This window comes from Octopus bimaculoides, chromosome 3 (assembly GCF_001194135.2).
Source record: "Octopus bimaculoides isolate UCB-OBI-ISO-001 chromosome 3, ASM119413v2, whole genome shotgun sequence".
In the NCBI taxonomy this organism is placed as follows: Eukaryota; Metazoa; Mollusca; class Cephalopoda; order Octopoda; family Octopodidae; genus Octopus; species Octopus bimaculoides.
This window is the reverse complement of record NC_068983.1, coordinates 89,036,488-89,062,239: the sequence shown is the minus strand read 5'-3', so window position 1 is coordinate 89,062,239 and position 25,752 is coordinate 89,036,488. Positions and strand designations below refer to the sequence as shown.

General features: G+C 34.9%; 1 protein-coding gene across 4 annotated transcripts in view; it reads left to right on the top strand.

Annotated features, from left to right (window-relative positions):
* LOC106875464 (protein FAM227B) overlaps positions 1–25,752 on the top strand; it is a 152,669-nt gene that overhangs the window by 72,263 nt on the left and 54,654 nt on the right. For 3 of the 4 annotated variants that reach the window (XM_014923615.2, XM_052966292.1, XM_014923617.1), the window contains 2 exons: positions 14,547–14,645; positions 23,537–23,641. In XM_014923615.2, the coding sequence (XP_014779101.1) occupies positions 14,547–14,645; positions 23,537–23,641 (204 nt within the window). The remainder of the gene's footprint in view (positions 1–14,546; positions 14,646–23,536; positions 23,642–25,752) is intronic. The other variant, XM_014923616.2, reaches the window with a different exon arrangement.

Here is a 25,752-nt window from a genome sequence, read left to right as displayed (position 1 = left end):
ATATATATATATATATATATATATATGTACATACACACACACACACATACGTAGATATGCATAGTGAAGGCACATGACTGAGTGGTTAGAGCATTGAGCTCACAATCATGAGGTAGTGAGTTCAATTCCCGGACCAGGCTGTGTGTTGTGTTATTGAGCAAGACACTTTATTTCATGTTGCTCCAGTTCACTCAGCTTTAAAAATGAGTTGTGATGTCACTGATGCCAAGCTGTATTGGCCTTTGCCTTGGATGACATCAGTGGCATGGAGAGGGGAGGCTGTTATACATGGACAACTGCTGGTCTTCTATAACCCACCTTGCTTGGACTTGTGCCTCAGAGGGTAACTTTCTAGGTGTAATCTTATGGTCATTTTTGACCAAAGGGGGTCTTTAACCTTTACATACTCATATATATTTAAATTTACACACATGCATATATCTATAGATTACTGCATAAATGCACTTCCATCTTGATACAGAAGTATATTTAGGCACACTAAATTGCACACACATCCATAAATACAAATATTCACATAATTACATGTATATGGATCTGAACATGCATATCAGAAAAAGGACACTTAGATACACACACATATACTGATAGGCATTTGCATATGCACAAATATGTATGTGCACATATAGATAATTTAATATAACAACCATGCAATATAGGTACATATGTGGCTGCATATATAAATGCTATGATATAAACACTTCTATTATATTGAATCTACCAGCATGATTAAAGGAGCAAAATTAATGATTCATGTATATTAATAAAGGGATAAATTTTGAAAGTATATGCAAGTAACAGAATTATACAAAATTTTGAAGGTGTAGACATACAGAATAATGTGTTCATTATAGCAGAGCAAGTTCAATAATATGAAAAAATGGTTAAATATAATAGACTGTAAAGTTAAACCTCAACATTTAATAAGTATTTTATATACAGAAGAGTGTGTAAAGGTGTTGTGGAAGGATCCTGACCACCCCCATTTGGCCAAAAGTGGACTGACACATTTCAATAAAATAAAGAGACTGCATGAACTGTTGGCAGTTGACTGAGAAGTTGACGGCGTTGATCATTCGTATTGGATTACTGTGTTAGTTTAATATTGTACCTATGTTTTGCATAGTATGGAGCATGTTCTGTATGAACATATTAATTCTGCGAAAGGTTATTCTAGATAACCATATCCAAATATTTATTTGGGTAATACTATTCTACACCCTTGTGCACTCTCCAATGTTGTCATTGGTGGCAAGATCTTCAAACTCATAACATAACATTATTCGCAACAAGGGTCGAATGAACCCAAGCTGGATAGATTGTTGTTTTTAACATGGAAGAATTACTAGCTTCAGTAACTGAATTACAGAAACAACAACAACAACAGCTACAACAGCAGCAGTTGGTAGAATTGCAGAAGCAACAGCAACTATTAATACAACTGCTACTCAACCATACAATAACTTTGCTCATCCCTGATATGGTTGCAAACCCCATTGGTGAATTCACATGTAACCCAGATGAGGGTATCACCTTTCCTGTGTACTACAGAAGGTATGGGGAGATTTTTTTAAAAAGTGTGAAACAAAAATCTGACTTTTGTTGAGAAAGTTGGCCCCAAATGTAATGTACTGTTTGCAGCTCAGGAACAGGTTAATAATGAATTAGACAGACTGGAAAAAATGGGAGTGATTGAAAAGATCGATTACTTGGATTGGGCAAGTCCAAACGTGTACATTAAAAAAAAAGAACAATAAAATACATGTTTGTGCAAATTTCTTGATATGACAAAATGACTGTTTAAAACAATATAACTACCCATTACTTAACCCAGAGGAAATCTTCTTGAAACTAAATGGTTATAAATTGTTCTCAAAATTAGATCTGTCTGATGCCTACTTAGAGATACAAGTGGAAGATGATTGTTCTAAGCTACTAACAATTCATGAAGATAAAGGTCTGTACAAGTTTAACTGGCTTCCATTTGGCATAAAAGTTGCTCAACAAGTGATGGATACAATGTTTTCAGAGTGTGACTATGCAATGACCTATCTGGATGATATATCAATTAAAAGTGAATTCTGTAAAATATGTGTTCGAAAATATAAGAGATTTCAGCTTCATGTTGAGTAAAGAAAAGTATGAATTTCTCTTGCCTAAAATTAAATACTTAAGGCAAATCATTGATAAAAAGGGACATTGACCAGATCCGTTAAGGGCAGATGTGATTAAAAATATGCTCCTCTGACAAATATATCTACCTTACAAGTTTTTTTAGGACTTGCAAACTATTATCAAATTTATATACCAAATATGCATAAGGTAAGAGCTCCACTAAATAATCTACTAAAATGATGTAAAGTGGAATTGGTCTGAAAATTGTCAGAAGGCATTCAATGAAATTAAAAAGATATTAACATCAGATTTGTCTTTAGCCAATTTCGATACTGCAGTGGAGGATCTTCAGATGCCTCTGAGTATGGTACCAGGGCAGTAATGCCACATAAATATAAAAATAGTAACCTGAAGGCCACAATTAATGCCTCATGTTCATTACTAACTGCAGAAAAAACATTACAGCCAGATTGAAAATGAAACTCTAGCGATTATTTTTGCCATAAAATATTTCATAGAAATTTTCAACTACAGACTGATCATCATCCATTGAAAGGAATCCCTACCCATACTGCTAATAGGTTGCAATGTTGGGGTACTATATTACTAATCTATGATTTTAAGATAGAGTTTATACCATCTAAAAAATTAGGACATGATTGTTTATCAAGACTGATTTCGAAAAATACCGAACTGTTTGAGGATACCATGATTGCTGCGTTGCGAGCAGAAAATGAAATTAGAAATGTTTTGTGTAATGTCATACATGAACTGCCAGTTACATTACAAGACACAAAATTAAAAGTGGAAAATGATCAATTCATTAAAAAAAATCAAAGAAATGCTGAGGACTAAGAGATAAAAATATGCGTTTTGCTGAATGCAACACAAATTCAAATCTATTCTCAATGTATGACAATGTGTTGATGTATGTACAAAGAGTCATAGTACCAATCACACTACAGAAGTGATTACTAAAGGAATTCCACATTGGTCACTCAGGGATTTTGAGAATGAAATTGTTAATGAGTTGTTCTGTGTATTGACCAAGAATGGACCATGACAGTGAAGAACTAGTAAAAACATGCAGAGGTTATGTCCTAGCTGCAAAATCACCTACCACTAAGTGGCAACCATGGCCAAAAGCAGATACTCCATGGTTCAGACTACATGTCGATTATGCAGGTCTACTTAATGGTTTATATTATCTTGTTGTGGTAGACAGTTTTTCAAAGTAGCCTGAAGAGCATAAGTGTGAAAAGTCAACATCTGTGGTTACAATAAACTTTTTGCACTGATTATTTACCAGATATGGTATTCCTGATACCATTGTGTCTGATAATGGAACTCAGTTTACTTCAGATGAGTTAAAAAAATTTTGTGAAATGTTCATTATCAAACATGTGACCACTCTGCTATATCATCCTAGGTCAAATGGGCAAGCAGAGTGTTTTGTTGATGCTTTTAAGAGGGCTTTTAAAAAGGCAAATAATGAACTAATGGATGACCTTGCACGTCAATAATTTCTAAGAGTGTTCCGAGTAACATTAAATCCGAATACCCTGTCTAGAATGTCACCTGCAGAATTAATGTTTGCTAGGAATATCAGATCTGTCTTTCATAAGTTGATACTGAGTAAAAATAGAAAAATGGCGAACAACAATATACTTAAAAAATTCTTCAAGTTAGGTGACAAATTTTTTAAAAATTGTATAGATATGGTAAAGAAAGCTGGGAGGACAGTATAATTATTAAACAAATTGGAAAAATATTATTCTTAATAGAGGAAAAAATTTTGAACATAAAAGACATATAAACCAACTTAGAAAAAGGATGTATGGAAGAAATAGTCATGAGAGATGAGCTTTCCATTGAGCTATTATATGACACATTTAAAGTACCAACACTGAAACAAATTGAAACAAGTAACAGAAAAAAGAAAAGAACAAAAATACTGGAATTAAACCCCCAAGTGTAAGAGATATTAAACTCTGGATGGAGTTTAATTCTCAGAAAGGGGGATGTTGTGGAAGGATCCTGACCACTCCCACATGACCAAAAGTGGATCGACACATTTCAATAAAATAAAGAAACTGTGAACTGTCAGTAGTTGACAGCGTTGATCATTCATATTGGATTACTGTGTTAGTTTAATATCATACCTATGTTAGGCATAGTACAGAGCATGTTCTGTGTGAACACATTAATTCTGTGAAAGGTTATTCTAGATTACCATAGCCGAATATTTATTTGGGTAATACTATTCTACACTCTTGTGCACACCCCAATGTCATCATAACATTATTGGTGATAAGATATTCAAACTCATGACATGACAGAAGGTCAAATACATTATTTATTTCACTAGTAGAGCCAAAGCATGGTTAGCTGAGGTAAGGAATGATACATTTGTATTGATAAAGGTTAAATTTTTATTACTGTAAGTTCAATATTCAAGTGTAAAGTTAGGATAGGTCATCATATTGGAACTATTTAAAATTTTTAGGTGGTAGCACCAATGGTAAAAATAAATATTTTCATATATAACAGAATGTTTGAATATGCTCTAATATATTATTTGTCACTGAAGTGGAAATATACAAGATTAAATTTTTATAATTGACTTTAGAACTTAGTACAGGTCTCTATAAACGTTTCCATAAGCCAAATCAGATTCTAAATTATGTTCTTCTCAATTCATCCAACAGTTCTCATATGTTCCATAGTAAATGGTGTATCCTCCTGTATATCATTGCTCTCTGTCAACCATTACATCTAATTACTATAACCAAAACACTAATTACTATAATCAAAATACATTACTATAATGAAACTTTAGCTAGGGCAGGATACAAAGAGAAAATAGTTTCTCTCCCTATATATAATTATGACAATAGCAATTATATGCTGTCGGTAAGCAATAAAGTTAATAAAATCAATAAAAATTACTCTAAGGATATGCCCACTATAACTATGAAAAGCTATTAAACTTGCTTACATAAATGGAACAATTCTAGAAAAAGATGGTTAAAAAAACTGAAAATTGGCAGGGAAAGTATACAGCAATGAGTATCATGACTTTAAAGTTGATGATGATGATGATATCAACACTAGTAACAGAACCATTAGTATTAATAATAATAATAATAATAAGAAGAAGAAGAAGAAGACAAAGAATTATCATCTTCACTCGATTCACTCTCTTGTTGACATTACTCTCTATATTTCATAAACACAGTCCCTACATACCTCTCTCTCTCTCTCTCTCTCTCTCTCATTCTTTATAACTTTCACTCTTTCTCCCTCTATTGTTAATCTTTTTGCCTTATTAGTGACACTCTACCTGCACTTCTCTCTCTTATACTCTCTATCATCTTCACTTCCATCGCCACTCATCATTTCCTTTTTAACATCTTATTAAATCTTTTATCTTCCTCTTTGTAATAAATTTCATCAATTATTGGTTTTCCATACATTCTATATATGAAAATGATTTTTGTATGCATATAGCAGAGTTGAAAAATTGATGTAACCAGAATGTTTTGTTGATCTGAAGGGCTAGCCATCTATATCTGCATTGGTTTGTGAATGTACAATAGTACTATGCAATGTGTATATCAGTGCAGGCACATAAAATAATTTATTATTCACTAAAATATAAATTGTTATTACATGATGAAGGCTGTAAAATGGCTGTCATCCTACGGATATCAACCGATGAAATAAATATATTCATCTCTCATACCTCCTGACTTTTATGTTCTATGCACTCCAGATGAAATAATTCCATTGATTAGGTCTACTGGATTTCAACTGCACAGGAGTCTACATAACACTTCTGTTATATCAGATCACTATGTGATATATAGACAGGTCAACTAGAGGAGCTTTTAGACACACACAAGCTACAAATGAGCCTTTTGATTCCTTGTCAAGAGAGTCTCTACCAACTTTCAACAATTCTAATTGGTACACCACCACCAAAGTGACGTTTTGTAGTACTCCTTCCCTTTTATTTGTTTTTATGTATACCACAATAAAATATTTAATTTCAAATAAGCTATTGACTTATGAATGCATTTTTGATATAGTTTGTAACTTATTACATTAAGATATAGTGAAAAGGGTATTAAAAGCAATTCAACCAAGAATTTTGAAAGTTCTTGAACCAGTTATTACATTTCTCAAAGTGCCTATGTACATAATTTGTATCCTTGTGTAGGTACACATATGTGTAAGTGTGTACAATTGTCTTGGTATCATATACTTTCTCATATGTTCAAGAGGAATTATATGTGCATGTTTCTGTGTCTCCCAATATATATACACAGCTGTATACAAAAGTTGCTTGTAATGTAATTCTAAGCTTGTGTGTGTGTGTGCACGCGTGCGCACACATGTGCAGAGATTAATATCCTTATTTGTGTATGTTCCATATTGGCTCAGCACCTTTTCCCTTCTGTAGGTTGATGTCCCGTAGAGCCCTGTATATTTATAGCCAGAGTAGTGAGCTGATTATGAGTTAAGGCAATTAAACAAGTTTGGGTTAAGTTGCACTATATTAAATGATCCTAAGCCCTGCTACTACTTTTCTCTCTATTCATTTAATATGTCCAGAGTAACAGGGTACCCCCTCTTACTTGTCCACACTCTCATTGCAACATATTATAATAGTTCCTCTTGCACTTTCTCATTCAAAATATTACCCTATTTCTCTCACATCACCACTGCCACTGCTATTCTTGAATTGCTTGCCTTGGTTTCTGCTTCATTCCTCTATCAACCATCACAAACTCACCACTACCACCATTGCTACCATTTTCAAGATTTCTCTAATCATAATACCACCTTTATCACTACAAAAAAAAACATGACAAAAGTACCATCACCACCACCAACACATCAGTTGTACCACAATCACCATCATGGCTTGAAAATCTACCACTAAGTTTCCCTCCATCCACCAAGAATTACTACAACAAGAATACTACCACTTTTACACTCATACTCCCACCAACTGTTCTTTAAGAGGAAAAGTTTTTGAAAAAGAAAATGTTGGAGATAATTGGGGAGATAATGGAGGGTGGAGATAGGATGGTGGAAATTACATGGTGTCAGTGGTAGTTGTGGTAGGGATGGTGTTTTTCTTGTCATTGTGTGTATGTTTCTAATGGTTTTCAAGAGTCAAAGGTGTAATCTTAGGGCAAAACAAGTACAAAATGTACATTTGAATTTAATTTCTTCTGTGTATCTGTATGTCTTCTTAAGATGTTAGACTTAGTTGTCTGTGTGTCTGTGACAAGTTTGAATCAACATCCTGGTTTTAACAGCACTGTTGAAGACCTCAGTGGTGGTTACATAAGTGATAGAGTGGTATGTTGCTTCACAGTCTTTAGTATTTATTCTGCTTTTGTTTTTACTCTTTATTCTTGCTTTTTATACTTGACACTTCTGGACTTTGGTTCTATCTCAATTTCCTTATCATCTTTTGCTTACATGAAAACCACAGCTTATTCTTTTCCAAGATATGAAGCTCTTACATCCATGCCATAGGGTCAGTAGTTAAGATGTTACCCTAACAATCCTAAGGTCATGTATTTGATCCCTAGACCAGGAAGAATGTTCTGCCTTTGAGGAAAGCATTTCATTTGATATTGCTTCAATCTACTCTCCTGAAAATGAACAGCAGACAATTTCTAGTGTAGCCTTCACTCCCTTCATTTGTCATGTCCTTGGTATTCTGCTGGGTCAATGGTGGGAGAACCACTGTGTTTATTTAAGTCTACATGTGACTACATAATCATCTAAAACAAGTTTGGTCCTTACTACTAAGTCATAATTGCTTGCTGGGGACAGCTGTGCCTCCCTATATTTAAGTATGTATAAATGATTTTTCTTTTTTCACAAAATCAAGATTTTATTGTTTGAGTCAAGGCAATTCCTGAGATTTGTGAATATGTGAATAAGTCTGTGGTGGCATATAGGTATGTGCATGTATGGATACACTTGCACTCATGTAATAGATGAACATCTCACTTGAGTACACAAGTACAGTTTGTGAATGTGTGTGTATGTTCTGTGTACATGGGATTGTAGGCATATGTTCATTCTGGGAAACTGAAATGGAGAATTTATAGAATATTTTATATATTTTCACTGTAGCATTAATCAATTTCCTTTGTTATTTCTTGGAGAATCCAGCATTTCTAGGCTTTTATGCAAATCTCTTGTTATATATTCCAGTGTGTGTATGAGAATAGGTACAAATGAAAATCTATAGCATTGATGTAAGAGCTGTAATGTTCTCATTAGTTCCCTTTAGATCTCCTTTTCTCCAATTTAGATTCTCTATCCTATAATAATACTATAATGATAAATTGTAACATTGGCATAACACCACAAATTTGGAGTAATGGCAGTTAATTTATCCCAGTACTTGGTTGATGGTTACTTCATCTGCAGAGCAAGAAAGGCAAAAATCAACTTTAACAGTATCTTGAACTTAGAACATAGGACGCAATTAGATAACTACAAGTTATTTTGTTTACTGTTCTATCACTTCTGTCACTTCACTAATCTATGACTAGTCTTTTATATTCTGTCATAATCTATAGGTTTTGCTGATATTGTTGGTTGTTGTTTCCAGTGTTTGTGATAACATTTAAAATATTGGTCCATCATTTCTGACCATAATTAAACAGCACACTTCATCAGTAATGACTAGCTGCACTCTTATATCAGAGGCTGTTAACCTTTTATACCCTCTACACCTTATGGCTACAATAAGCACCCAAGAACCTTAGGGAAAATTATAATGTTTTTGGAGAGAAGTGCATTCACTTGGATGATGGCTCACTTGCAGTTAGTGACTCTGCAAAGAAAGAAACTTGTAAGTGTCACTACGAAAGGCTGCTAAATGTAGAGATCACATGGGAGAAGGAGAGTTTGCCTAATGTGGATCCAACAGAGGGACCAGCAATCCGAATAGATAGTAGTTTGGTAGATAAAGCCTCTGGCTCACCAGGAATCACTACTGATATGCTTAAAATATCAGGCAGTCTGGATTATGGTCTAGTCACCCATATAGTTAATCAAGTTGTACACGAGTGAGTCATACCCAATGACTGATGTAGCAGTACCATAGTCAACTGCTACAAAGGTAAAGGCGATGACTTAGACAGAAATAATTACAGAGGTATCAAATTGTTGGACAAAGTGATGAAAGTTGCAGAGAGAGTCATAGCACAACGAATTAGGAAGAGAGTTCACCTAGATGAGATGTAGATTGGGTTTGTACCATGGAGAAGCACCACTGATGCTATATTCCTGGTGAGGCAGCTGCAGGAGAAGTACTTGGCCAAAAATAAACTCCTGTACTTGGCTTTTGTTAACATGGAGAAAGCCTTTGACAGGGTTCCTCACTCCCTTATCTGGTGGTCAATTTGGAAGCTAGGGACGGATGAGTAGTTGATGAGAGCTGTACAAGTTATATATAGGGATGTTGTCAGTAAGGTGAGGGTTGGCAACAAGTATAGCAACGAATCCAGTGTACAAGTAGGAGTTCACCAAGGATTGGTTCTCAGTCTCCTCTTGTTTGTCATAGTCCTCCAAGCTATAACAGGAATTTAAGATAGGCTGCCTTTGGGAGCTCCTCTATGCTGATAACCTTGTTCTTATAGTTGAATCACTGCCAGAACTAGAGAAGAATTTCAGGAGTGGAAGCAAGGATTAGAATCAAAAGGTCCTAGAGTTAATTTAGTAAAGACTCAAGTCTTAGTAAGTAGGAAAACAGACAAATCACAGATCCCTTTGGGGAGGTGGCCCTGCTTGATATGTAGAAAAGGCATAGGTAGAAACTCCATAAGGTGTTCTTAGTGTAAGCTTTAGACACATAAGAGGTGCAGCAGTATTTACAGGAGGGTTAACGGAGAAAGTAATCTTTGTGTATAGCAGATGTACATGTACATTAGACACTAGAAATATACAGAAAATAGACTCCATCAAATGCTAAGGAGGATACTTAGAAGCAGTAGATAACTTCTGTTATCTAAGGGACCAAGTCAGCAGTGGAGGTGGATGTTCTGAGAGCATAACTGCTAGAATAAGAATAGGCTGGGTAAAGTTCAGAGAGCTTTTAACTTTGTTGGTAACAAAGGGTCCCTCCCTCAGAGTGAAAGGCAGATTGTATGATGCTTTGTGTGAACAGCCATGCTACACAGTAGAGAAACATGAGCTATGACTACAGAGGACATGCAAAGGCTTGAAAGAAATGAAGCTAGTATGCTTTGCTGGATGTGCAATGTAAGTGTACATGTAGAACAGAGTGTAAACACCTTGAGAGAAAAATTATGAAAAAGAAGCATCAGATGTGGTGTGCAAAAGAGAAGACTGTGCTGGTATGGTCATGTGATGCATATGGATGAGGTTAGCTGCATAAAGAAGTGCTTCTCTCTAACTGTGGAGGGAACCTGTAGAAGAAGTAGACCAAGGAAGACAAAGAATGAGGTGGTGAAGCATGATCTTCAGAAGTTAAGTCACACAGAGGTGATGACAAGTGATCATGACATTTGGTGATTTGCTGTGCTTGAGAAGACATATCAAGCCAAGTAACATCATAGTTGTGACTAGCACTGGTAACACATAATAGGTGCCAGTGCTGGTGACATGTAAAAAGCACTTGTGCTGGTGACACGGAAGAGGCACCTGTGTTGGCGACACTTAAAAGGCACCCACTACACACTTGGAGTGGTTGGTGTTAGGAAGAGCATCCAGCTGTAGAAACCAAGCCAAACCAAACTTGATCTGGGTACAACTCTCTGGCTTACCTGTTCCAGTCAAACTGTCTAACCCATATCAGCATGGAAAATGGATGCTAAATGATGATGATAACTTATTATCTTAAAAATAGTATGACATATTGGCCAATATAATCCAAGGTGTATAAAAGATGGGATAATCATGGTTGACACAGTATCATAGGTCTACTGAACCAGGGCTGATCTGAGGCTAAACAATGACAACAACAATAATAACTAGTAATCTTGGGTTTAATATTATTTTATTATTCAGTGCCTCAAATCAAAATTTAACTTATTCAAATTTTTAAAGTAAAATTGGAGTACCCCTCATTGTTTTTATGTGTCTTTCATTCCAAGTGTCCTGCTCTTTGGTAATTTTAGTCTTCTAATATTCAACATTGAGAATTGAGATTAAATTTGTTCAAATTTTAAAATTTCATGATCACTCCATTACTTTGCATGAGCACTCCCACTTCCTTCAAACATTATCTTCAGGGTCACCATTCCCTTTACCAGGTTGAGAGCCATCATGTTGCTGTGTGACTTGTTCTTCACTTTTTAATTTTTTATCTTTTACTTGTCTCAGTTATTAGACTGCAGCCATGCTGGGGCAGCACTTTGAGGAATTTCAGTCAAGCTAATCAATCCTGGTACTTATTTTATTGGATCTCTTTTACTGAACTGCTAAGTTACAAGGATGTAAACACACCAACATTAGTTAAGTGATGGTGGTGGTGGACAAATATAGACTCAAAGACACACACACACACATACACACACATACACAATAGGCTTCTTTCAGTTTTTGTTCACCAAATCCATTCACAAGGCTTTGGTTGGCTCGAGGCTATTGCAGAAGACACTTGGCCAAGGTGCCACACAGTGGGAATGAACCTGGAACCATGTGTTTGGGAAGCAAAAGTCTTACCACATAGTCATTCTGTTTTGTTGTATCAACATTTCATTGTCATGAATATAGCAAATTAGCAGAAATAGTAGAGCATTAAACTTAATTTTCCACATTTCTAAGCTACAATCTACCAAGTTCCTATGCTCTCCCCAACTTGTTAATTTATATATGCTTTGCATTTTGCCTCTGGTATCAATAAAATAAAAAGCACTTGTAAAATACATAAGTTGATTGAATCAACTGTCTTCATCTCTCCAAAACCGGAATGTTTATGTTTATTTCACTTTTGTATAACATTCATATCTGTTGGCTCTTTTCTTCTATAAAGAGAATGCCTTCTTGCATTATGTATTTCAGTTTAGGAAAGTGTTTCAAAGATCCTTCTGTCACAAGCCATCAACCAGATCATATACTATTGATCAGTTTATTAATTTTCTATCCTTAGCCTCTTGTTGGTTTTATTTATTATTTATTTTTCATTATCATACATTTGTATGTGGTGCAGTGCAGAAATGGATTCTTGTTGTAAAAAAAGAAATGAGCAATGGAACTTAAACTGTTATAGTACATCTATGTAAATGTGCCTGCATGTATGTGTTTAGTATGTATGCATGAAAGAAATATCGATCAATTACTGTTTATATACATTTATCAGGTTTGCACATGCTATGTCTGCATTCCATATCTTAAATAATACGATTGAAAATTATATTACTATTGAATAACACTGAAAGCGAGTTCATTCTACTGATTCTTGTAGAATTTTCAATATGTGTTGGATTTTATTCTGACACTCAATGATTTCTTTTTGACAGACATCTCTCATCTATTGCTGTATTTATTTTAGATGTTCTTAATAGTATGGAAAATGATGATGACGATGATGACAGTGGAGGAGCAGCAGCAGCAGGAGCTGGTTGGGTGAAATGGAGTAGATAAAGTGTTAGATTTTCAAATTATTTTGTCATAAGTTCAAATCCATTACAAATGCATTTTTGTTTTAATTTACCATACTTCATCCAGATCTGGTTTAATAATTATCAGACTTTCCTGTAGTACATAAACTTCTTGTCTAGAGGATGGCTTTCAAACTACATCCCCTAACTGAATCACATAATGAATGAATGGTCACATGTATCAGAAGTCTCTCTCTCTCTTTCTCTCTCTCTCTCTCTCTCTCTCTCTCTCTCTCTCTCTCTCACACACACACACACACACACACACACACACACACACACACACACACACACACACACACACACACACACACACACACACACACAATTATTTGGAGGAGATAAGAACAGTTGATTGAAGCAACCCCTATCTTATGCTGGTGCTCATTTTATTAACTCCAGAGGGATGAAAGGTAAATCTGGAATGTAGAAAAGTGAAGCTAATTCACTTTAACTTGTAATTATTTGTATTCATTTTAATATTTTGTTGTTATTTAGCTGCAGGTTAGCCATGATCAAGTAAAACTATGCTCAGAGATGTTCTGGTCATCCTGTCTAATTTTAAACAGCTTAGTATATCTAAAATTACATCATCTGATGTGTCCCTTTCTTTTTTTTTTGAGAAGATAGGGTGTGATTTGAGGATAATTGGCTACTATCTCTAGCAGGTTGAGCCATCATGAAAAGGCTCTCATCCTGGTTTGTCTACCAAGCAGTTAAAAAACATATTTGTTGTGATAACTGTAACTTATAACTCTGTATTAGACTGGAACATAACTGAATTTTTTAGACTATAATACTAGAAAACGTTTTTAAAAAATCATTGCATAACCACACAATAAGTCTGATATCTAGTGACAGTAATGACAGTACATCCCTGGAAATGGGATGTGGGAGACAACTTAAGTATTAGATCCAGTACCTTTCAGTTCACAAGATCTGCTGCGACAAGACCTGATAAAAAGAAAAGGTAGCAAATTGATTATAACTGTAGTAAGAGAATCCTCACAAGAAATTGGTTTAGACATAGACATGTTGATGACATATAGATCAGCCATGGTGAACAACCATGCTTTTATATGGCCATAATTTTCATGAACTATAATACCTCATGTATAGATAATAGACTATCTGTAACCTGGATGCACATATTTGTCCTGAATGAGAAGCAACAACATTTATGATAAAAAAAAAAACTGGCCTTCACATGGATACATTGAAAAGAATATTCACTATTTCAATAATATGGATGACAAATCTCACCTGTGTGAAGAATTTTGTGAAACAATGCACATTATACCAGGTTGTTCCAACAAAATATACTTAAAAACATAATATAAAGCAAAGCTGTGCTGCCTACACCTTGCCATCTAATTTCAAGTGTTTCAAAGAAAGGATTCTCTGGTACTGATATAAACCTTCTCTTGTCTAAGAAAAATGGCAATATGAAAATAGTATAGAGCTTTAGCATGCAAGCAGACCACATAAGATAATCCATAACGAACCTCACATGAATTTGCTATGACAGAAAGGACTGATACAGCAATATTAAATAATCATAATGTTGTACAGAAGTGAACTGAAAAACTAAGGAATTATACCATTAAGGAATGTGTCTAACATCCCATTTGTCTCTGATATTTTGTCTAAATCCAAATGAAGAAAAGAAAGTCTTGAAATATATCTTAAATTTCTGTTTTTTCTTTCTTTTCCTTACAATATATTTTGCTTTACTATTTTAATTTTCAGAACAAGACCCGTGTTGTATTTGAAACCATTTTTTTGTCAGAGAACACAAAAGTCCTTGTCGAGAGTATCTTTTGGTGGATATATTTAGACTTATTAGAGGTAACAGGGCTGAAATTTTACTCCTTATCACCGATTTGTTTATTTGTTGAACTGAATTTTTATCTTTAATGTTTTTTATTTCTTATAAACTGAGGTATATATATATATATATATATATATATATATATATATATAGCTTTTCTCAATGGTAACCTTTCATTTGTAGCTTGTTAAGGGAATCAATGGCATTGTTACATTGAACACAATCATTATTGTTGTCATCTTCAACATCATCATTGGCATCTATCTTATTGGAATAGTTTTGGTGAAGCATTGTGTGTTATAACTTTAAAGAGATTTGTTGTGTATTGTATTTCATTTCTATATTATTGTTTAGCCCCTGATCAACCCTTATTGAGCTGTCTTATGATCAAAAGTAACCATTCAATCTATTTTCAGACATAATCCAATGCATTCCTCCTTTTTAAGAAGATGAGATTTGAAAGAGATTTTGTGCTATTTCTAGCATTTCTAGAAACTGCATAGAAGTTACCTCATTTACTCATAATACCTCTATTTCCTTGCAACATGTTGCAGTTGAGCAATCTGATAGTCAGTCTGCTTAATGATTAAAAAGTCAACATCATCAATACTGAATTGTGCATTGAACAAACATTTTTCAGTCTTGATGACCTTGTGTAAAATAGGTGTAAAGAAAAGAGTGAAGACTTCTGACACAATGACTTAAAGTTAGGTATTACAGAGAAGATGCCATGGTAGTGGTAGTTGGGGGCAAAAACTTGTGCTTTGGGCATGTTTTTTCAAAATGAATATTAAGTTCTCCTTATCAATCTTTCTCTTCTTGTCCAGTGTAGTCTATTGTTTCTTCTATACACTACAACTGACAGCTTTCAGTTGTGAACACTACCACCCCTTTACACCTTAACCCATAGCTTCACAAAGTGGGTGATATTGCTCACCAGTGGGCGATTTCAACTTACAGGTGGGTGATGGGTGAATTTCTAGAAAATGGTGGGTGATTTGAGATTTTGGTGATTGATGTAACCTTTTGTGGGTGACAAAGAACTTTTAGAAATTCATTCTGCATTTATTTATATCTAGGCATGCCTAGAATAAGAATGTACTTTTATCGATTTGACTACTCACATAAGGCATCCCTTTGTATTAAAAATGTGGACTTGGTTATTGACTGAATATTTTTGTCGCACAGTCATTGAGATGGTTGTCACATGTGCTAAAAATAGCAGCCAAATAGGCCTAGGCCTTGAATCATGCTCTACCACAATTTTTTTTTTACATAAGTGTATGAAGTTCTGCCTGTAGAATACAAATTCGCAAAAAAATTCTGAAAACTCTAAAAAATAAAAAAGTTATGAGGGGTTATATGTCTTGCATAATTCTACAGCTTCATATTGAAACACAAGTGCTATTTTCAGAATGCTGACACAATGTGCAGTCATGCACGAAATGTCAGCTTTGATATTGTGTTTCTTGTGTGGTTGAAAATGATCAGACTTTAAACCTCTACAACTTTTTAAAAACATTTTTTTGGAAAAACTTGAATAAACTTTAATTTTTGAAATACTGGCAGCCAAACAAACTAGATCTGTATTTGCTTCAGTAAAGACATGTCATCTGACTCTACTCTATCAACTTCTTTTCTTGAGAATACCATACTGTCTTTCTGATGCCATCCATAGAAACTCATTTTCACCTTACTCATTCCCCCAGTCAAGGAAATTTATCGACAGTACAGTAGTGATTATTTATCATTTGGATTTATTCCCTCTTCTCAGAACTGTCAGTTACCAATGTGCTTTCTTTGCCATCAAACATTGACCTACAAAGCAAAGAAACCTTCACACTTGAAGTATCACTTTGATGCAAAGCATTCTGAGTAGAAGGCCAAGCCATTGTCATACTCTTTGCAACTGAGTGCTTCTTTCAAAAAGCAAACACAAACATTCAGCACGCTACTTCAGGAAATTAGTATGCAGGAGAATGATGGATTAATTGCATCGTACAACATTGCATGGCTTGTTGCCAAGTCTGGAAAGTCTCACACAATTGGAGAAACATTACTTCACCTAGTTCTCGAAGAGGTTTTGTCAACCATTATGCACGGAAAACCCGATAATATAATGAAAAAAATCCCACTTAATAATAACAAGATTTCTTGATGCATCAATGAAATGGTCAACAATGTCAAATATCAGCTCATTAATATTCTCCAGCGTTCTGAATTATCTACATAAGTGGTTGAGTCAACTGTTGTGTGACAATTAATATATATATTTGGTGTTTCAGCAAAGACCTTCAACCTTGTGAGGAAATGTTGTTCACAGAGAAATTTCTGCTTGATTCAAAAGGTGCAACTATTTTTCACACTCCCAAGTCTTTCCTTTTTGAACATAATATCCCACTCAGTAATATTCTTGCCTGTGCATCTGATGGAGCTCCTTCAATGATAGGAAAATACAGAGGTTTTTCATCTCTCCCAAAGCCTGAAATTTCCCACTGGATACTAACTGTTCATTGCTTGGCACACCAGAAATATTTATGTGGCAAAAAATATGAATAGTAGATTGAACCATGTGCTATGGTTAGTTATCAAGACTGTGAACAAATTGAAGTCCAGTCCCTTGTCTGATTGAATTTTCCGTCAACTCTGTCAGAGAAATGCTGAGGACTATACTAAATTCTTATACCATATCGAAGTGCAGTGGCTGTGAAAAGGAAACTGTGTTTTACACTTTGATAAACTGTTTCATATAATCATACCTTTCTTTGAAGATACTCCACTATCTGCTTCATTGATGGCTGCAAGGTGCGATATCTCTTTTCTTTGTGATATATTCACAAAATTAAATGATTTGAATAAGTTATTGCAAGGAAACAGAAAAACTCTCATTGACTGTAAATCATTTATTTATCACTACCTTCATTTCGAAATTGGTGCTGTATAAGAGTAACATTTCAAAATGTCAATTCCATCAATTTCCACACCTTGATTCTTTGAAAGATGAATTGGTTGATGAGGATTTAACTACATACCGCAACTATTTACAATTATTGCATGGTGACATGGTGGAGTGATTTCAAGATGAATATTCCAAACTGATATAGTAATCCATTTGAGGTCAGTGCAGTCAATTGCATCAGGTTTTTTTTACACAGGTGGGCGATGGAGCATTTTTTTGCTGATAGGTGGGCAACATTCCAATTTGGCATGAAAAGTTTGGGAAACACTGCCTTAACCTATTCGACATTAAACTAACTTTTAAAAAAATGTTGCAAAATTATTTGAAGAAAATAGAAGATAAAACAAAATAGATTCCCCACATCATAGATTTTTCTTTCTTTAGTGATAGAAAAACTACTGAAATCGTCTGTCTGTGGAGATATTTAAAAAGAAAATTGGGAAAAATATTTTAACTGGACAATCTTGAAATATTTAAAGAATATTTTAGAACAAAACTGCATATTCTAAAATTGAGACTATTTTATTCTTGTCAGTTAATAATACCATATGTTTTCCAGAATACAGCCTTTTTTTTTTCATTTTTTTTTTTGATCTTGTTATTGAGGAATACTTTCTGAAATTGTTCTCTCCTAATCTAATTGAAAATCAATAAAAACCAAACTTGTTTACTGAATTTATCTCTGAAAACTGTAAAAGTATCACAGTTTTGTTTGATCAGCAAAGTTTTATTTTATTTTCAACTTTAGTTATTACTTTACAACATTGCTGTTTTACATGACACTTCTGTTTTTCCAATATGATTTACGTAAATCTTTGTTCTGTATTGATTCTGCAGTGTAACAACAGTCACTATAGTGTGTGTGTGTGTGTGTGTGTGTGCATGTGCGTGTGTGTGTGTGTGTGTGTACATAGCCAGTGTTACACATTAGTATATTGGCAGACAATAAATAAGATACCCAGTTTCTAGCAGCAATATTTAAACATTTCTCACAGCTATGTAAATTAAGGTTAATTATGAGAATAATAATTATTTGATGTAATGAGATATTTTTTCTTGTTTTTATTATTTTTTTTATATGCTTGCTTATAAGATAAATTTATGCTTGTCTTACATGCAAACTAATACACAATGTGAAGTAGAGTACATAATATACCATACAGAAATTTATTTATCTAATTCTGTATAAGAATGCTTAATTAGTCTTGCTGTGAAATTGTTAAGGAGTAAAAGCCATACAATAGAAAGAGTGTATAGTTCTGACAATGGCAGTATCTCGATTTCTTAGTTGTTTGAGTTTATTAGGCATTATTTTCACTGTTCAAGCTTTATCTCTCACTCTCTCTCTCTCTCTCACACACACACACACACACACACACATAAATTTGAGGCAGGTGGTTTCAACAGACATATTAGGTAGCACTCTATTGGATTTCATGGTGTACACAGAACTTACAGATTTGATTCTAGAAATGAGGAGAGAACAAGGCTGCTGGAGTTCTGTGATGTGACTGACTGGTTGGTTGATCTGCAGCACTAACTCAGAAAGCCTACCAGCCACTTGATCACCTATCAATCTGGTGGGCACATAAACCAGATTGATTACATCCTCACCAAAAAACAGGTAAAGCAGACTCTTGTGAATGCAGTCTTTTTCTTGTGAAGAATGTATTTCACAATATAGGTTAGTAGTTAGTGACAAAAACTAAGAGCTACTTGGACTCAGAGACACAAACTTATCTGGAAAAGGAGGATATGGAAGCTTAAGGATCTTTTTAACAGTTAGAGATTTAGAGAAGTTTTAATTGAGGCATTTGATGAGAAGGAAGAGACAGAGACACATAATATACAGGACAAATGGAAGTTCTTATAGAACAACCTGCTGGTGTAAAGTTCCACCTGATTAAGGTTGACATGGTGTTAGAACAGTGAGGGATATAGCGCCACAAAAATGAAGAAGCAGGATTGGAAGAATGGGAGCAGCAGAAAAGTATACCAGGTAGCTTGAAGAGAAGCTAGAAGACAGTGAGGGAAGAAACTGAAAGAAAGAGGTTTGTCAATGTTCTATGGCATGAGGACAAAATGCAGTGATTCAGAGAAAATCAAGATGTGGTAGAGATGTGTGTACAGAAGGGTAATTGTACACTTCTACACAGTGGTTCTGAAAACAAAGAAGCATGGAGGTGTTATATTAGAGAATGAATGGAAGAAAGAGCAGGTTCTGCTATTCATGTTGACAGCAGTATAATAGATGAAGCAATTAAGGATATGAAGACAGGGAAAGATGCTGACCCATCACAAATTATTACTGAGATGCTTAAAATATCTGATGGAGTGGGATACAGCTCAGTCACCTGTATAGTAAATCAAGTTGTACAGGAAGGTATCATACCCAGCAGTTGGTGTAACAGCATTATTGTCAACTGTTATAAGGATAAAGGAGATTTCTTAGAAGTAATTACAGAGAAATAAAATTGTTTGACCAGATCATGAAAGTATAGAAAGATTTACAAGTTAACTAATTAGGAAGAGAGTTAAATTAAATACAGTTTAGTTTTGTACTTGGGAGAAACACTACTGATGCTCTCTTTCTCATAAGGTAACTGCAGGAGAAATATTTATCCAAAAGTAAATCTGGAAAAAGCTTTGACAGGTTGCTTGCTCCTTCATCTGGTGGTCACTGCAGAAGGGAAGAGTAGATGAATGGCTGGTGAGAATTGTTCAAGCCATGTACAAGGTTGCTTTCAGTAAGGTGAGAGTTGGGCATGAGTACAGTAATGAATTTAGTGTGCAAGTAGGAGTTCACTAGGGTTCAGTTGTCATTCCTTTCCTATTTATTGTAGTCTTCCTAACTATAACTGAGGAATTTAAGATTGGTTGCCTATGGAAACTCCTCTGTGCTAATGACCTTGTTCTTATAGCTGAAACTGTAGTAGAATTAGAAATGAAATTCCAGATGTGGAAGCAAATCCTAGAATCAAAGGACCTTAAATCTAACTTAACAAAAACCAAAGTTCTTAGTAGGAAAAACAGATAGGATGTTAATTCCTTCAGGTAATTGGTCCTATTCACTATTTAGAAAAGGTGTAGGTAAAAATTCTACATGGTGTACTCAATGCAAACTATGGATACATAAAAGGTGCAGTGGAATCAAAGGAAGGTTAGCAGAGAAAGTAAACTTCATTTGTGGCATATTTACTGGCGCAATAGACACTAATAACACATGGGAAATAGATTTTTCTGGAATGCCCTGTAGGATCCTTAGATGTAATAGATAGTTTCTGTCACCTACATGACCTAACTATCAGTGGAAGGATATGTTCTGAATGTATAGTTGCTAAAATACATTACATTGATGGTAACAAAAGGGCTCTCTCAGAGTAAAAAGCAGATTGTATGATGTTTGTTTACAAACATCAATGCTGCATGGTGGTGAAACTTAGACTATGAATACAGAGGACATGTGAAGACTACAAAAAAATGAAGCTAACATGCTCCACTGAATGTGCAATGTTAGTGTACATGTACTGCAAAGTATAAATGTGTTGAAAGAAAAATTGAGTATAAAAGCATCAGATGTAATGTGCAAGAGAGAAGACTGCACTGATATAGTCATGTGATGCATATAGATGAGGACAGTTGTGTAAAGTACTGCTGATTGCTAAAGGTGGGAAGAGCCTGTGGAAGAGGGAATCTTAGGAAGATGTGAGATGAAACAGTGAAGACCAGCCTCAAGATGTTGAACCTTAGGGAGGAGATGCCAAAAGACTGAAATCAGTGGTACTATGCTGCACTTGAGAAGATGCAGCGATCCCAACAAAATGACGTACTGTCTAGCTTTCCCCTGCAATTCATCTTCTAACACCTATCACTCCATCAGTCTTCTAATTGCAGTACCTCTCACTCAAGGTGCTGTAAATGATACTATTTATCCTCTTACACTTCACATTGTGTTCCTACTACTGTCCCTTATCACCTCCTCCTTCTCCCTGAGCCATTCTTATTTCCTTCACCCTGCCACCTTAAACTGATATTCACTGTGTCTACCACAATCCCCATCTCTAATTAACTGTAAAACTGCTTAAACATTATCGTGAACTTACCTACTTACCCACCCACTGTTCTTTTGTCTCTGGGCAGCACAGATATATGAACAGATTCTCAAACCACCTATGTGGGGCAAATGTACACTTTAAAGACTAGAATGAATAGTGAAATATCAAATTCCTATAATGCAACTACAGAAGCAGGAAAAAAATATAATCTACATTTGTGAGAACTTTCTGTTCCTCTTATATTCACCTTCCTGCCTCTCATATTCACCTTGTACCTTGAAGGTACACTCTCAATGTTTCTGTCTCCAGCTGGGGAAGCCATATATCCCCTTTTTAGGAAAACACCTGTTCCTGTCCCTCTTTCATACTTACACCTCCTTCAATACTAGAACCCACTCAGTTGAAGGGGTCTTGTCTTGTGAGCACTTGGTAACCTTATGAGTGCCAGTGCCAGTGCCACAAAAAGGGCACCTAGTGCTTTCTATAAAGTGTTTGACATCAGGAAGGGTAGGCAGCCATAGAAACCTTACCAAAATATATATTTAGGAATTCAGCACCGTTTTCTGGCTTGTTGGTTCCTGTTGAACCATCCAACCTAAGACAACATGGAAAATGCATGTTAAACAATAATGATGATAACTTGATATCTGTCATTGACTTTGGTAAAGTTTGAAGAACTTATGACCTTACAAATAAACATAAAACACACAAAAAACATGAAAATAAAGAAATAATAAGTCTCCTCTGTCAGTTTGTTTTATGTTTTTCATGGTTGCCAGTGCTGCATAACTAGCAACCATGCTGGTGGTACGTAAAAAGCACCCACTACACTTTTGGAGTGGCTGGCATTAGGAAGGGCATCCAACCATAGAAACCATATCAAATCAGATTGGAATCTGGTGTAGCTCCCCAGCTTGCCAGTTTTCAGTCAAACAGTCCAACCCATGCAAGTATGGAAAATGGACATTAACTAAAGATGATGATAATGATGATCTGTGAGAATTTTCTGTCCTGCTGTAATTTCCATATTATTTAATAGGAACATTGTAAAGGTCAGTTTCAGTTACATATTAAATATGGGAATCTTAATAAATCAAACCTTAAAAGCACTCATTATCTCAGAATTTAAACATAATTGAGTTGTAGAGGTTTAAGAAAATATATAGTTTATTTTGCTATGGTGACAGCCAACTATAGAAAAGAAAAAGGTACATAGGATTTTTAAAATTAAATAAATAAATAAAAGCCATTATTTACAACATACCAATCCTTTCTGAAACATATAATAAGAAATGTGCTAGTTTCGTTAATTATAAGAAAAGTAAGAAATAATAATTGAAATAAATAGTCAATCATTAAACCTGTGAAGGATTAAACTTTGCATAAAAATACCAAGTAGTTGTGCAATGTTAAGAGAGAAAAGTGCAAGTGAGATGGTAAAGTAGATCATTGTTGTTTAGTGACAACTACATTGGTGTTGTTATGTAATTTAACAGGAATGATACAGATGAAATCATTTGGTGGTGGAAGACATTCTTGATAGAGGATGACATGGGATCATGTACCTTGGTCAGAGCTGAGAACATTGAACTTTGCAGATAAGTTAACATGATGCAAATCCATCCTACTCACATCAGTGTTGGAAAATGAACATCAAAATGACATTTCTGATTATGATGATGATGCTATTGCCACCATAGCTGAGGAAAATGACCCAACAATAGTGTAGACAGGTCTTCCAACAGATTACTTAGTTTAGTAACAATATGGTTCTAAATGTCTTAACAAGTGCTACAGCATCACTTAGTGTTGTTTTTCTTTAGCACCAAATAGGTTGTAGTTAATGTTTTGTACTGCATAATTAGAGATTGTTTCTTTTCTTTTCTATTTACAGCCTACTATGCATCAAAGCAAAGAACTGCTATTTTCACGCATGGCTGAAAAATATGTTGCAATGCTGATGTCCATCCCAACTGGTTATAATGATGTCATTCTCAATGTAAGTTGTTGTTGTTACTACTACTACTACTACTACTACTACTACTACTACTACTACTAGAGTGTGGATTTGAGAGAAATGGTAGAAAGTTGGAATAAATTCTTACAGAGTATTTAGTCTTGTCTTGTGTTCAAAGTCTACAAGGATCAACTCTTGACTTTCAGTGGTAAAAAAAATAAGTACAACTCATGTACTTGTGTTTAGCCCTACCCTTATACATTAACAGAGAATTATCATTATTAACAGTACTGCATGCCATAGCAATTTCCTTTAGAATTTACAAACATTTCTACAATATTTCTTGCAATAATTTACATTTTCTGAGGGCATCCAAATTATTTGTAATTTTTGGTAACCTCTGATAGCAGTGAGGTCATTTTATAGAGTCACTCAGAGACAAACAGGTATTTGACAATGAGATTTTTAAACTTGCTTCTTCAAAATATTCAGCTATACAGCTGATTCAAATGATGTATCCTAAGAAATGCCAGTTTACGAGTCATAAAGTCAAAGCTCAGGTGGCAGCTGCCTCTCTTTTCATAAAGTTCTGTGTTGCTGATGTTGTTAGATTATTGGTTACTGTGTAAAATAACTTTATTCTTAACTGAAAAGAATCTAGCTTTCTCATCTGATTCTTCATATTTCTCACAAACTGACATTTCATAACAGCACACATCATGAATATTTTTGTTTGGTTTCTTCTTTGAAGTTTATATTCTGTTATATGTAGCTGCTGTGACACAACTGTTTTGAAGAAGACATTACAATATGAAATGACTTCTCTACTTATCGTGTCGTATATTTGATGTGACTTCTGTGATGTTCTCTCTCAATGATCTATGTACTGAACAGCACTTAACATGCTTTTGGGATAGATCACATCAGTCATTAGCTTAGAATTGTTGTTCTCTCTTGGTGATATTTATTGCTGTCTGATCTGGTATGGAAAGTATTCTGATACTAATAAAAAATTGCTGCATTTTAAAGACATTCATTAATTCGTTTTACATTACCATAAGAAGTTTCATCAATGATCAGAGAGAGAAAATAAAAATAAAAAAATGCTTTCATTGTTATTACCCCAAAATGTATCATATCTTATATTTCTTTTTGACTTTATTTTCACCATCATCACAGGATTGTGATTTACTTCTCTGAGTAAATTTTTGTTCTTCAATAAAATGTTTTATAATACTTAGAAATGTGGATAACAATTGTCAAATTGGAATCAATTTGACAATTGTGGTGGTGGTGGTGGTGGTGGCGGTTGTTGTTGTTGTTGTTGTTTCTCCCTTCAAGATAATATAAATAAATTGGTTACAGAATATTCTTAAAATTTATTTTATCATCCTGACACTAGTAACCATAAAAATCTACAACAACCTGTTGCTCAACCACATGCAGCTGTACACAGCTAGAACTTGTGAAGGTCTGGTTAAAAAACCTAAATGGTTTCAGGAAAAGATAGGTCTACTTTTGGACAGATCTTAACAGTTAGAAGAACCATTGATGAAGTCAGGGTTAAAAACCTTCAAGCAGTCTTGGACTATTTATGGATTTCTCAAAAAGCCTTCAATTCTCTCCTTCAAAGTAAAATGGAGCAAATTTTTGAGGTGCCCTCATGTGGTAGTAGCAGCAGTGCAGTTATGATTTTTTTACAAAAACACAAGAGCTTAAGTGTGATCACCTGATGAAGACATTGACTTCTTCAACATCAATGCAGATGTCTTGCAAGACATGTCTTGCATCATTTTTATTTCTTATCTGTGTGGACTACATTCTTTGCACTTCATCATCATCGTTTAATGTCCACTTTCCATGCTAGCATGGGTTGGACGATTTGACTGAGGACTGGTGAAACTGGATGGCAACACCAGGCTCCAATCTAAATTTGGCAGAGTTTCTACAGCTGGATGCCCTTCCTAACGCCAACCACTCAGAGAGTGTAGTAGGTGCTTTTACGTGTCACCTGCACGAAGGCCAGTCAGGCGATACTGGCAATGGCCACGCTCAAAATGGTGCATCTTATGTGCCACCCGCACAAGAGCCAGTCCAGGGGCACTGGCAACGATCTTACTTGGCTTGCCAGGTCTTCTCACGCACAGCACATT